General features: G+C 37.3%; 1 protein-coding gene across 6 annotated transcripts in view; it reads left to right on the top strand.

Annotated features, from left to right (window-relative positions):
• Positions 1–13,060, top strand: part of PHACTR2 (phosphatase and actin regulator 2) — a 175,978-nt gene that overhangs the window by 125,252 nt on the left and 37,666 nt on the right. For all 6 annotated transcript variants that reach the window (XM_069107470.1, XM_069107469.1, XM_069107471.1 and 3 more), the window contains 2 exons: positions 2,935–2,996; positions 7,827–7,964. In XM_069107470.1, coding sequence (XP_068963571.1) covers positions 2,935–2,996; positions 7,827–7,964 — 200 coding nt within the window. The remainder of the gene's footprint in view (positions 1–2,934; positions 2,997–7,826; positions 7,965–13,060) is intronic.

Genomic DNA, 13,060 nt, shown 5'->3' with positions numbered 1-13,060 from the left:
TGCTTTCAGGAAGAAACAGAATGAGTCTAAATCATCCTCCACATTGACAAACCTTTGGAAACTTGAAGGGATCTATCGCATCCCCTCCTCCCCCTGGGCATCCTTTTTTTTTCCCCCAGACTAAACAAGTCCAGTCCCTTTAACTGCTTCTCATATACCAATATCACTTGGGTTGGTTTGTCCTAGTAAGACGATTGTTTGTATTAAGGACATTTAAAAAAACAAAACAAATTTAAGAATAGATTATTTTAATTTAGTTGATACACATTTGGTGGAAAAAGAAATATAACCCATAAGTGTTTTCATAAGAAGAAATTTAACCTTTTATCAAAGTTGTTTGGCTCCAGATGGGCCACTGAACAAAAGCAGTTTTTATTTTCTTCATCCTGTAATAATTCCTATTTGAAATCATTTTATTTGAGTAAAGTACATCGATTTTTTCAGAAGTAAATTGAAATTCTAAATATTAAAGAAGGAATAATAATAATGAGCTTGGCATATTGAGTATTCAAATAGAATAGTTGTTTTGTTCAGTCACATATAATATCTTAATGCCTTTTAGTCATTATTTAAAGTAAGAAGAGGAAAAAATTAATACAAAGTTTCCATTATGAAATTACCATGGTGGCAACTTCATTATTTATGCTATAGCTTGCCTATTTTATTATTAAAAATGGAAAATATACAGGATTGTTCTTATGTTGTTTTTGATACAAATAAATAATCTCATAACTGAGAGATTTTCAAGGTTCTAAAATTGCCCTTTCTTATACTAAAAATTTGCCCAGTATCATAAATGTAAAGCTTTAAAAAGTGACAAGGTAGACACTGTGCTGAGAAAAGTTGCTGACTTGTTTTGGGTTTGGTTTTTTTTTTTTTTTGGTGTATTCTGGTAGGGTGGGGGGATGCTGTAGATCCAATATGATTTGAAACAAAAAGTGTCAGAACCCACATAAAAACAAACATAATTTCTGTGTAATTATGTAGTGTTTACTAGTGCTTACATGGTCTATAATTTTAGGAGAGATGCCTAAATGCTAATCATTTTTCAGACTTTCTGGTCATTTCCCATAATGAAATGAGGCCATGTGCTTTCCAGTAGAAAGAGCTCTCACACTGGAGTCAGAGGACCAAGTTAGACTTGATGTCCCTGAGGTCCCTTCCAACTCAAGATCTACGAACCTATCAACTGAAAGTTATTTTTATTTATTAGGATTAGCTATGAAATAGTGAAGGCAGCAATCAAGTAATTATCTAATTATTTATCAAAGATAAATCATGGAATTCTTTAAGATTCCCCTTTCTCCCTCAAATTATAGAAAAATTTCTCCCTAACAATCCCATAAATATGAACACACGTTCTTTAAAAGGTAGATGATGGTTTTGCCAATAGATAGATTTATGATAGCTTATATGCCTTGAATTGGAAAAGACCTTGGAAAACTCACTATAAAGAGGAAATCACAAGTTTACATGTAATGGCTCACCTTACCACCTTTTGAGACTTTTTTTTTCTTTGAAAACATAAGGAAAATTGGTTATATACTAGTTCTAAAGACTCTGAAGATTGAAAATAACAAATAGAGTTTGGTTTGAATGAAGATTTAGTAATTCAAATATACTAAATATACAAATATACCTAAAATTTATCCAGTTCTATTTATTTATGTCTTAGAGATTATCCCATTTAGATTGGACCTAAGAATAAGCTTTCCTGTATGAGCTGATAATTTTTTCTTAAAGTCATATTGGATTTACTACAAACAAACCCTCCTTCCCCCCTCCCAAAAGCCCTTTTCTTAATTTATTACCTGCCTCATTAAGACAACCACACAAAGTGAAAAAGAGCAGAAATAAGGATAATAATTAGATAAAGAGAAATAATAAATTAAATAATTGGATTATATCTTTTTTTTTTTCAAACCAACCTCTGTAAAACCAAGACAAAACAAAAAGGTTTTTGATATATGTTTTTATGATTTGGGCAAATTCATAATCCCATCATTTCAGATTTGGAAGGGACTTCAGAGGCCTTCTATTACAACCCACATATCTATAATCACTTTGACAAGTGATCATCCATCCTTTTTTTTTAAGGAAAAAGCTATTACCTTCTGAAACACTTTATCCCAGTTTTAGATAGCTTTAATTATTAGAAAGTTTATCCTGTTATCAAGTCCAAATCTGCCTCTATGCCCCTTTCCCATCCATTGCTTCCAGTTCTAATGCCTGGAAGCCAAACACAGCAAGTCAAATCTCCCATAGCCATCTTAAGACTTCTCACTCAGCAAAATGATCTAAAACTAAAGAAGAGAAAAGAATTCAGGCAACAATATAATATTCATAGCTAGTATTTATATAGTAAGTTATAGTTTGCTATGACTTCTGCAAATATCACTTGACCCTTACAATAGCCATGTGTTATTATTATCATCATTTTACAGATGAGGAAATTGAGTATGACAGACGTTTAAATGATTTGCCCAGAGTCACACAGCTGAGGTTGGATTTTGAAATCAGCTCTTCCTTCCTGATTCCAGGTCCAGCACTATCCACTACAAAAGAAATTTGCATTGTGACCATTTGTTAAATGTTTGCCTCCTTTTAGGTGGTTTAATCCAGGATCATAGTTTTTCTGGGTTGTGTTGTTTTGATTACAAACACACATACCTTCATCATTTGCAATTATGTTCTATTGATAATAAGAAGCAAAATATTTTTTTGTTTATATCCCTTAGGATAAATGATGAAGTCCCACCTTCTCACATGGCCTGGTGAAGTTCCTCTCTAATTAAATATAATCTATTTCTTCTTTTGAAACATGGGGTCATTTGTCAGGGTGGAAATAATGATGTTCTCATCTGCTTTTCTTACCCAGGATCATCTGTGGTACCTAAATAGTCAAATCTTAACTCTTTTTATACCAATCAACAGAAAAAAATGAAGAAGAAGAACAAGAAGCAAAAATGGAACTGAAACGCAGACTCAGCAGAAAGGTGATGGCCATGTCCCAGAACAGGCCTTTACGTCTTTGTGTGTTCATATCATGTCCCTCTGCACCACTTAGCTCCCTTCTTTCTTATAGCCACAAATGTCATTAAGTGGATTCTATTAAAATGTTCCCATTCTTTATTTAGATGACATGCTAAGATCACTCTATGTGTGTTATATGGGTGTGTGTACACACATACACACACACACTCTCTCTCTATCCAGAAAATAAAGGATTTTCTATTATGTTTATATTTAGTTACTTGGTATGCCTGTGCAGGAAACTTTTTAAAATGGGCTCTAAAAATAAATTTGCTTTTCCATAGAACCACGGTAGAATTTTAAGTAAACACTTGGGTTCTTGGAATTGTGATATCATTGATAGATATGAGTGAATCATGGTACAGTTAGATTTGTAGTCAGAAAAGCCTGGGTTCAAATCCTGCCTTAGACCTTTATTAGCTATGTAATCTGGACAAATCACTTAACCACTTTGTACCTCAGTGTCCTCATCTGTAAAATGAGGGGGTTGGACTTGATGACATCTAAGGTTCCTTCTCATTCTCAGCTGATGGTCCTATGATTAGATGGATAATCTAGCTCAGGGGTGGGGAATCTGTGGCCTCAAGGCCACATGTGACCTTCTAGGTCCTCAAGTGCAGCCTTCTGACTGAGTCCAAATTTTACAGAACAAATTCTTTTATTAAGGGAATTTGTCTTGTAAAGTTTGAATTCAGTCAAAGGGGTGCACTTGATGCCCTAGAAGACCAATGTGGCTTCAAAGCTGCAGGATCCCCCCTGCTCGAGATCCTCAAATGCAGCCTTTTGACAGAATCTAAACATTACCCATGATCTTGCTAATATATTTTCCCTGGTTAAGTATATTCCCAGAATTACAAAACAATTTTAAGTCTCCTATAGCTTAGACAATTGTTATTTCTAATTCAGTAGTTCTCAGACTTTTTGGTCTCAGGAACTCTTTATACTCTAAAAAAAATTTAATTAAGGACCTCTCAAAGTGCTTTTGTTTATGTGGATATCTTTTGTTTATGTGGATATCTATCAATAGAATAGTTAGAAAATTTTGTCTCCATGTTAGAAATTAAAATACTTTTTATCTCATGGACCTCTTAAAAGGAGGACCCCACCCCAAGGTGTCACCAGACCATACCTTGAGAACCATTGCACTAATTTGTAGAAATAGAATTCTGGTTAAAAAGTCAATTTTTCTGGGGCAGCTAGGTGTGGCGCAGTGAGTAAGAGTGCTAGCCCCGGAGTCGGGAGGACCCAGGATCGGTTCCAGCCTCAGATATTTAACACCCACACACACACACACACAAAACTGACTGTGTAACCTTGGGCAAGTTACTTAACCCCAACTGCGTTTAAAAAAAAAAAGTCAATTTTTCTATAAACAAAAAAACAACCCAGAAATCCTTTAAAAAGAAAGCATGAGTATTTTGTATATATACTTCTGATATTTATATATTGCATTGTAAATAACTAATTTATTATTGTCATTAAAAACAATAAAAACAGGAACTTATAGCATTTGTATCATACCTTGAAGTTTACATAGCACTTCACAGATTCTATCTCATTTGATTTTCACAATAACTGTGAGGTAGGTGTTATTAATATTCCCATTTTGTGTATGAGGAGATTGAGACTAACAGATTAAATGACTTGCTTTGGTTTAATAAGTACCTGCAGAAGGATTAGGATTTAAGTATCCCTAATTCTAAATCCCTGGCTAAACAATTTGTGTTATAGTTGTAATAGCTATCCTCTGTAACTTTCTTTCATTGAGTGGGGCCCAAGGAACTTTATCTTTTTTCATTAATTTTACAGAGAAATAAATAAACTTTTATTTCTTACTGCAGGTTGTGCCTGGGACAAAATTTAGCCTCTGATCTCAGTAATCCATGGAAAAAGCAATGGGGAAAAGGCTAGGCAAAATGTTTCCTTCTAATGGAAATGATACGACAACTGCAGTTTGAGATGATTTCATCATTAAAAACCACATACAGGGCAGCTGGGTAGCACAGTGAATAGAGCACCGGCCCTGGAGTCAGGAGGACCTGAGTTCAGATCCGGCCTCAGACACTTAACACTTACTAGCTCTATGTAACCTTGGGCAAGTTCACTTAATCCCAATTGCCCTTCCTTCCCACCTCCAAAAAAAAAAATACAGCCCTCCCCACACACGCACATACTTAGTAAACACTTTCTCAATGGACTAGAAATCAAAGAAAAGACAAGTTGAAATAGAGCTAGTATCTTGTATGAAAAAGGACTCTGCTGGCTACCAGAGGCTCTTTAGGGACACTTTGGTGACTGATTCCTTTCTTTTGTCACTAGCTGGGCATATAACATGATTATTGATGGTAGCAGCCACTTAAAATATACCCATATTTGGTATGATCACAGAGCCCTGTTGAAGGACTACCTTCTGCCATAGGATGAATCTTGTCCCTTAATTTTACAGATGAGTTAACCATGAATTATGCCAGGGAAATTACCCCATCACTTGCCTAAGGTTACATGGTTAGTGCAATTAGTAACAGAAATCTGATCTCCTAGCAGTGCTTTGTGCTTATACCACAATACCTTTTTTTTTTTTTTTTTAAAGCAATCGGGTTCAAGTAACTTGCTCAAGGTTACACAGCCAGTTATTTCTGGGTGTGGTGCTGAGTATCTGAGCCTGGATTTGATTCAGGTCATACTGACACTGGAGCCGGTGCTCTCACTCGCTGAGCCACCTGGCCGCCCCTAAGCAATTGGGGTTAAGTAACTTGCTCAAGGTTACATGGCCAGGTGTTTCTGGGTGGATGCTAAGTATCTGAGCCCGGGAGTCGATCTCCAGGTCATCCCAACACTGGAGCCGGTGCTCTTAATTGCTGTGCTACCTGGCCGCCCCCACAATACCTTCTTAAAAAAGTATCAGTACACCATAATAGAAACATAAGAGTCAGAGCTCAGCAGTCATCTAGTTCAGTGCTGTCAAACTTAGAAATGGGGGCCACTAAATGGTACATAAAATCCCCATAAGGACATAATAACTTAGAAAATCACATATTAACATTATCTATGTTGTTTTGTATTTTTATTTGTTAAATATTTCCTGATTACATTTTAATCTAGTTCTGCCATACTCACAGGCTACATGTTTGACATCTTCGATCTAGTCCAGTGCCCATAATTTTAGAGGAGGAGACCAAGCCCCAGGGAGATTAAGGGATTTTCCTAAGGTTACACAAATAGAGGGTAATAGATTTAGGATTTGACCCAATTTTGGCTTTCTTCTCACTACACCACACATCACACTACAGCACACATCATGAAGAATGTACTGAATAAATCTTTAACTATTAGACACATCTTAGACACATGCAATCTGTGACAAGGACATCATGAAAATGAAGTGGCAGCAATATGCTTGGTCTTTCTTTGCATGAAATTAGTATTATGACTCTCAATTTAGAAACACTCAGAATATATTACCTTCGTAGTAAAGCCCCTTCAAGACTTGAGCAAGCCAAGTTTCTCCTAGTCGGTCGATGTCATTTCTGTACTTTCCTCAAGCTTGTCAAGGTCTAGGGAAAACTAGCAACTTTCATTGTACTGAAGAGCAGCTAGATAGAGTATAATTCACATAATTTAAATTGTGCTATGATCATTTTTTGAACCAGTATCTCAAAGGAGAAAGCTGGTTGAGTAATTGTTTTCACAAAGTCTGAGACTCCCTGATCTTGTCTCTCTCTCTCTTTATTTTGCTTTTTTTTTTTGGAGGGGGGAAGGCAGGGGATTGGGGTTAAGTGACTCGCCCAAGGTCACATGGCTATTAAGTGTTAAGTGTCTGAGGACACATTAGAACTCAGGTCCTCCAACTCCAGGGCCAGTCCTCTATTTACTGTGCTACCTAGCCGCCTCCCGATCTTATCTCTTAAACAAGTCTCTAGTGCTCTTTCTTCTTCTCATGCCATTCTCCTAACTCTAATTCCACCTAATCAGCCCGGAGTTGCTAAGGTGTCCAACTAGTACTCACAGAGGAAGCGTAGATTATAGGTAAAGCCAAGGTGACCTTACCCTATAAAAAGTTTTGCACTGAGTAGCCACCTTGCTGAGTATTTCTTTTCCCCAGGTTTGTGGATATATTATGGATTTATAACAAAGTTAGAAATTTTACAGGCAGAGTAGAATCAATCCATTTGGAACTGACGGTATAGACATAGAATTATAAAATGTTCATCCCAAAAGGGACCCTAGAGATCATCTGTTTTAAGCAAACCCTTACTTGACAGATGAGGAAACTGAAGCCCAAAGGTTAAAAGACTGGCTTAGTCACGTAGTTAATGTTTTCAGGCACCCTACCCAGTACTCCTTCTGCTGTACCACACTTCTCAGACCCTTATTTCCAAAATATTAGATGTCTTTAAAAATATTCGTGTTTTCATTCTGCTTGTTTAGTCTTCCAAACTAACCTTATTTCGGATCATTGTTATATGTATTTCATGTATCACTAATGACGCCAAAGACAGCCTTCTCAGAGCAGAACAATTTAGAAAAAAAAAAGTCATAATATAGAGACAGTAACTAGAAGGTTTTTGTAACTAGTCTCACAATGATGATTTTTATAGACTCAAAAACTAGGTCATGCTGCTTTCTGGTTCTTGTTAGAGAATCCCAAGGCACTGCCTTTTTTTTCTTTCTTTCTTGATACCTGAAAGTGACCTTGTTAAACAATAACTCTGAAGTGTTCTCTGTAGACAACAATGTTGCCCTTTGGCTGTACATCCTTGGCTGAACTTTCCTCATTTCTTCCTCTTTTATAGCTCAGTTTGAGACCAACAGTGGCAGAGCTACAAGCAAGAAGGATTCTTAGGTTTAATGAGTATGTCGAGGTCACTGATTCTCCTGACTACGACCGCCGAGCAGACAAACCCTGGGCCAGACTAACACCTGCAGACAAGGCAAGAGCCACAGTAGATTTATCTCTGAATTTATTTTCCTTTGAAAATATTAAACTATCCCTCCACATCCTCTTTAAATCTTTCTGAAAAAGCTAAATGTCATCTGTTGCTCTGTCAGTCAATCTCATACACATTTACACTAGCTCTACTCTTAATTCTGTACCAGCATTTGCCGAGACTATAGGGCCCAAGGGATAAGGAATGGACTTGAGAATTCATTGATATAAGGAATTCTTCCACGAACAAATTCTCTTTATCAGTGCAGACATCCATCTTCTCTACAAGCTAGGTCTTCCTGTTTTCAAAGTTGGTTCTCTGTCCACTATGTCAATCTGCTTCTCATCATGCCATGCCCAAAATTGTGATAAAAATTTCTGTAGTATTATGGCTTTATCATCAAAATTTCCAGTGAGTTACATTCATCCAGAGTCTTAAACTAGTCCATGACTGTAAAATTGATTTTTGGAGGGGGAGTTGGTATGTTCTGGCTTAAAACAATTTCTAAAAGTATATATTTTGCAATAAAAATAGCTGTAGACACTGGAACAGCATGAGTAACTGGGTTTTTCCCATATGTGCATAATCTTTAATCCTAGATATTCATCAATATGATGTAGTCTCTTGGCCAACAGATCCAACTTTGTGAGCGAAAGAGTCTACTGAATACCCTACAAGGGCCTCTAGATACGTAGAAAGAAGTGTAACTTTCCTTTTATTACTACCTTCATTTAAAACTAAATGGTAAAAATTTGTATTAAAATTACCAACACATCATCTTATCCATACTACTGGGAAATAAAAATAAATTTGTCAACAAGAAAACCTGCTGATTAAATGTTTTGGAACATCTGCCATACATAAAGGATTCACTGAGTAACAATACTGATGTTAACTAATTACTGTGGCACTATGCCAAAAGTGCTTCTTTTTTGCCATTTGTTTTTAAGACCCCAATTTTTAGCATTTTCTGGGCATTTAAAACCAGCAAAGGACAACTTCCCATTCTTAAATTTAAACAAAGTTTAGTAATGAATGTATAAATCTACATGCTATGCTTGTATGCTTCAAATGATCCATGGTTTCCCTGGTATCAGTATTCCCTCTGCTGGCATATATAGTAAAGCCTGAATACCTTCTCATCTTGTCAGTGCTATTCCATGAATTCTTTTCTGAGGTGGGGCATCTTTCTTTAGTTCTTTATTTTGAGTGTACCGTGATCATAAGATAATTATTAGATTTAGAACTTGAATGGAATTCAACTTCTGCATTCTGCAGGTGATGCAGCTGATGCTCTGGTGAAGTGGCTTCCCCAAGTAATGTAGATAGCAAGCTGGAAAGCCAGTTTATCTCTTGACCTGTCCATCAGTTATCCCATGTGCTCACTATATGACTGACCCTTCTTCTTTTATCGTCATGCAAGTTTTTCTTCATATTACTGTCCAGTGTTCCAGTGTAATCCAACCTAGAATGCAGTGGAAAGAACCTGGGATATCAAACCAGAAGACCAGGATAAAATTCCCAGTTCTGCTCCTTGCTACCTACGTAATCTCGTCATGATACTTTACTTAGCTGAGTCTCATTTTCATCTGGAAAATGAAGGGATTGGGCAAATCCAAGAACATATCAAATTCAGTTAAAAAAAAAAGAAATAAGAGAAGCTGAGACTGAAAACATCAGAAGATACACTAAAGCAGTATCTATGAGTTGTGCCAGAAACAATGCAGGAAATTCCTAATGGCACAGTACTTAGATGATACAATCAGGAAATTTCATGTCAAGTCAGTAAACTTTTATTAAGCATCTGCTATGTGCCAGATAATTGTGCTTAACACTAGAAATATAAATAGAAGCAAAAAAACAATCCTTGCTCTCAAGAAGCTTACAATCTAATTGTAGAGACAACATGAAGATAACTATGTGCAAATGATATAGACAAGGCAAGTTTGAGATGATCTCATAGGCAAAGCAATAGGATTAATACTGACTGGGAAAGATTTATTCCAAGAAAAAGTACTTTAGCAGAGACTAGAAGGAAGCTAGGAGGTAGAGATGCTAAGGAAGACCATCCAGCTTCGGGGAAATGAAAATGTTTGGAGTTTGGAGTCTGGAGATAAGAGTGTAAGAAATAGCAAGATCACAGAGTATTTGGAATGGAGGAAAGAGTAAGAAAACTAGAAAGGTTAGAAGGGACCAGGTTATGAAGGGTTTTAAAAGCAAAACTGAAGATTTTTGTTTGTTTGGTTTGGTTTGATTTTTGATCCTAAAGGTAAGAGGAAGCTATTGGAATCGAATGAATGAAGCAGTGAGGAGGTGACATGGTGAGACTTGAGCTTTAAGAAGATCAGTTTGAGGGGTGGCTAGGTAGTGCAGTGAATAGAGCACCAGCCCTGGAGTCAGGAGGACCTGAGTTCAAATCTGGCCTCAGACATTTAACACTTACTGTAAGTGTGTAAGTCACTTAACCCCAATTGCCATGCCCTCCCCACTCCAAAAAAGCAAAAAAAAATTAAAAGAGGATCAGTTTGACAGCTGAGTGGAAGATGGACTAGAGTGGGCAAGATTTAAGGCAGGAAAGCCAGAACAGCAGACTTTAATAGTGCAATAGTAAGGTGATAAGGGCTTATACTAAAGTGGTGTCAATGTCCAAGGAGAGAAGGGGGCATATGAAAGAGATGTTGTGAAAGTAAAAACAATAGGATTTGTCAACTGGTTGGATATGAAGGATGAGAGAGAGTGAGAGGGGGTGGCTAGGTGGCACAGTGGATAGAGCACTGGCCCCTGGAGTCAGGAGGACCAGAGTTCAAATGCAGCCTTAGACATTTAACACTTACTAGCTGTGTGACCTTCGGCAAGTCACTTAACCCTAGTTGCCCAACGTTCCCCCTCCAAAAAGCAAAAAAAAAGAGAGAGCGAGAAGTCAACAATGGCACCTTGAGTGTGACCCTGGGTGACTGGGAGCATAGTGGAATAAGGAAGTTAGGAAGACAGGAGAGTTTGAAGGGATTAAGTAAAGAGTTGAGTTTTGAACATGTTGAGTTTAATATGACTTCAAGACATCTGGTTCAAGATGTCCAGTAGGCATTTGGAAATGTGAAAATGGAAAGAGAAAGGTTAGAACTAGTCAAATGGATTTGGAGATCTTCAGCATAGAGACGATCATTGAATACACGGGAGCTAATGATATCACCAAATGAAACAAAAGAGAGGAAGAAGAGAGCACAACTCAGAGCTTTGTGGGATACCCACAACTAATGAACTAAATCTGGGTAAAAGACTCATACAAGTGTCTGAAATGGAGCAGTCAGACAGGTAGGCAAGTGTGTCTCCAAAAATGTATAAAGAAGAGAGTATCAGAAATATAAGAAATAGGAAAATTAAGAAGAAGTAAGATTTGGGGAAAAACTAATGAGTTCTGTTTTAGATACACTGATTTTAAGATGCCAAGGGATGCCAAGATGGAGATTTTAAAGCAAACTGTTAGAGATGTGGGATCTGAGCACAGAGGGCCAGACATGTAGATTTGGGAATTATCTGGTGATCAGCAGTTTTAAAGGAAGAAGAGGAATCAAGAAGGGTGAGCATTGAGAAAAGGTCATTAAATATGACAGTTAAGAGATCATTGATAACTTTGGAGAAAACAGTTTCAGTGGAATAATGAGGTCAGAAGAAGGAAACAAATATTTATTATGCACATACTATGTGACTAGGCTTGGTTCTAAGGGTGTTATAAATATATCATTTAATCCTTATAGCTACCCTGTGAGATAAGTGTTATTATTAACCTCATTTTACAGTTAAGAAAACTGAGGCAGCCAACAGTTAAGCAGCTTTCCAGTGTTACACAGTTAATAAGTGCATGAGGCCTGATTTGAATTCAGCTCTTCCTGGCTACTGGCCCAGCACTCTATCCACTGGTACCTCTAAGCTAGACCACAGAGAGTTAATACTGAACAAAAAAGAAGTGGAAGCATCAATTGTTGATAATCTTTTCAAGGAGGTTAGCTGTAAAATGAAGGAGAGGTATAGAATAGTAGTAGGGACAGATTGAATGAGGGCTCTTTTGAAGATGGGGGATACATAGGTGTGGTTGTAGACATTAGGGAAGCATCCAGGAAAGAGGTAAAAATTGAAGAATAGTGAAAGAGAACGGATGCAATCTGCTGAAGAAAATGAGAGGGAACGGTATCACTTGTGCAGGTAGTGGAGTTTGCATTGGCAAGGAGAAGGACTGCCTCTTCATGTAAGACAGGTAAAGGAGAAGTGAGACAAGGTGTCTGAATTATGTAAGGTGAGGAACAGGGGATATGTACAAAATAAATACATGGTGATTTGCTGGGAGGATGGGACAGTTAAGAGAATCAGGAAAGGCCTGTTGAAGGAACGAATATATGAAGAGAACCTTGAAGGGAGCTATGGGGTTCAGGAGGCAGAGGTGAGAATAGAGACCATGGGGTATAAACAGCCTGTGGAAAATCACAGAAGTGACTGATGCACTGTCCTGTGTGAATAGTACCAAAAGGGCCAGTTTGTCTGGAGTGTACAGTGCATGATAGGGAGTAATAGGTAATCCTCCTGAAAAGCTATTATGAAGCCAGATAGTAAAGGGGTTTGGATGCACAGTCAAAAACCCCTAGCCAATAGGAAAATTAGGGAAAGGGAAGATTTGGGGAAGAACTAATGAATTCTGTTTTAGACACATTGAATTTGAGATTCTAAGGGATGCCAAGATGGAAATTTTAAAGTAACTAGTTGCAGATGTGGGACCTGGAACACAGAGGGCCAGACATGTAAATTTGGAAGTTATCTGGAGAAAAAAAAAAAGGAGCATCTGGAGAATCTAACAGTCCATATGATATTCTTCATATGTTTAGATTTCCTCCATAACACTGGCCAGAACTTTCAAGAAACATGTGTCTCCTCATTTTATACCATGCTTTTTATTGATGCTTAGATCACTGAATGAATTTGTCTGTTGTAGCTTGAATTTTACCTTATGAAGCCATTGTTTTAGGAGAGCCCTTCCAGGCTGTGTTTTGCTTCACCATGGAAAGTTTTGTTGTGTTTTGTTTTGTTTTTGCTTTTTGGAGAGGGGAAGG

This window comes from Petaurus breviceps, unplaced genomic scaffold (assembly GCF_028583685.1).
Source record: "Petaurus breviceps papuanus isolate PSGF00001 unplaced genomic scaffold, PetGlider_PUasm1.0 90064, whole genome shotgun sequence".
Lineage (NCBI taxonomy): Eukaryota > Metazoa > Chordata > Mammalia > Diprotodontia > Petauridae > Petaurus > Petaurus breviceps.
The sequence above is the reverse complement of the archived record's forward strand: the minus strand, read 5'-3'. Positions and strand labels throughout refer to the sequence as shown.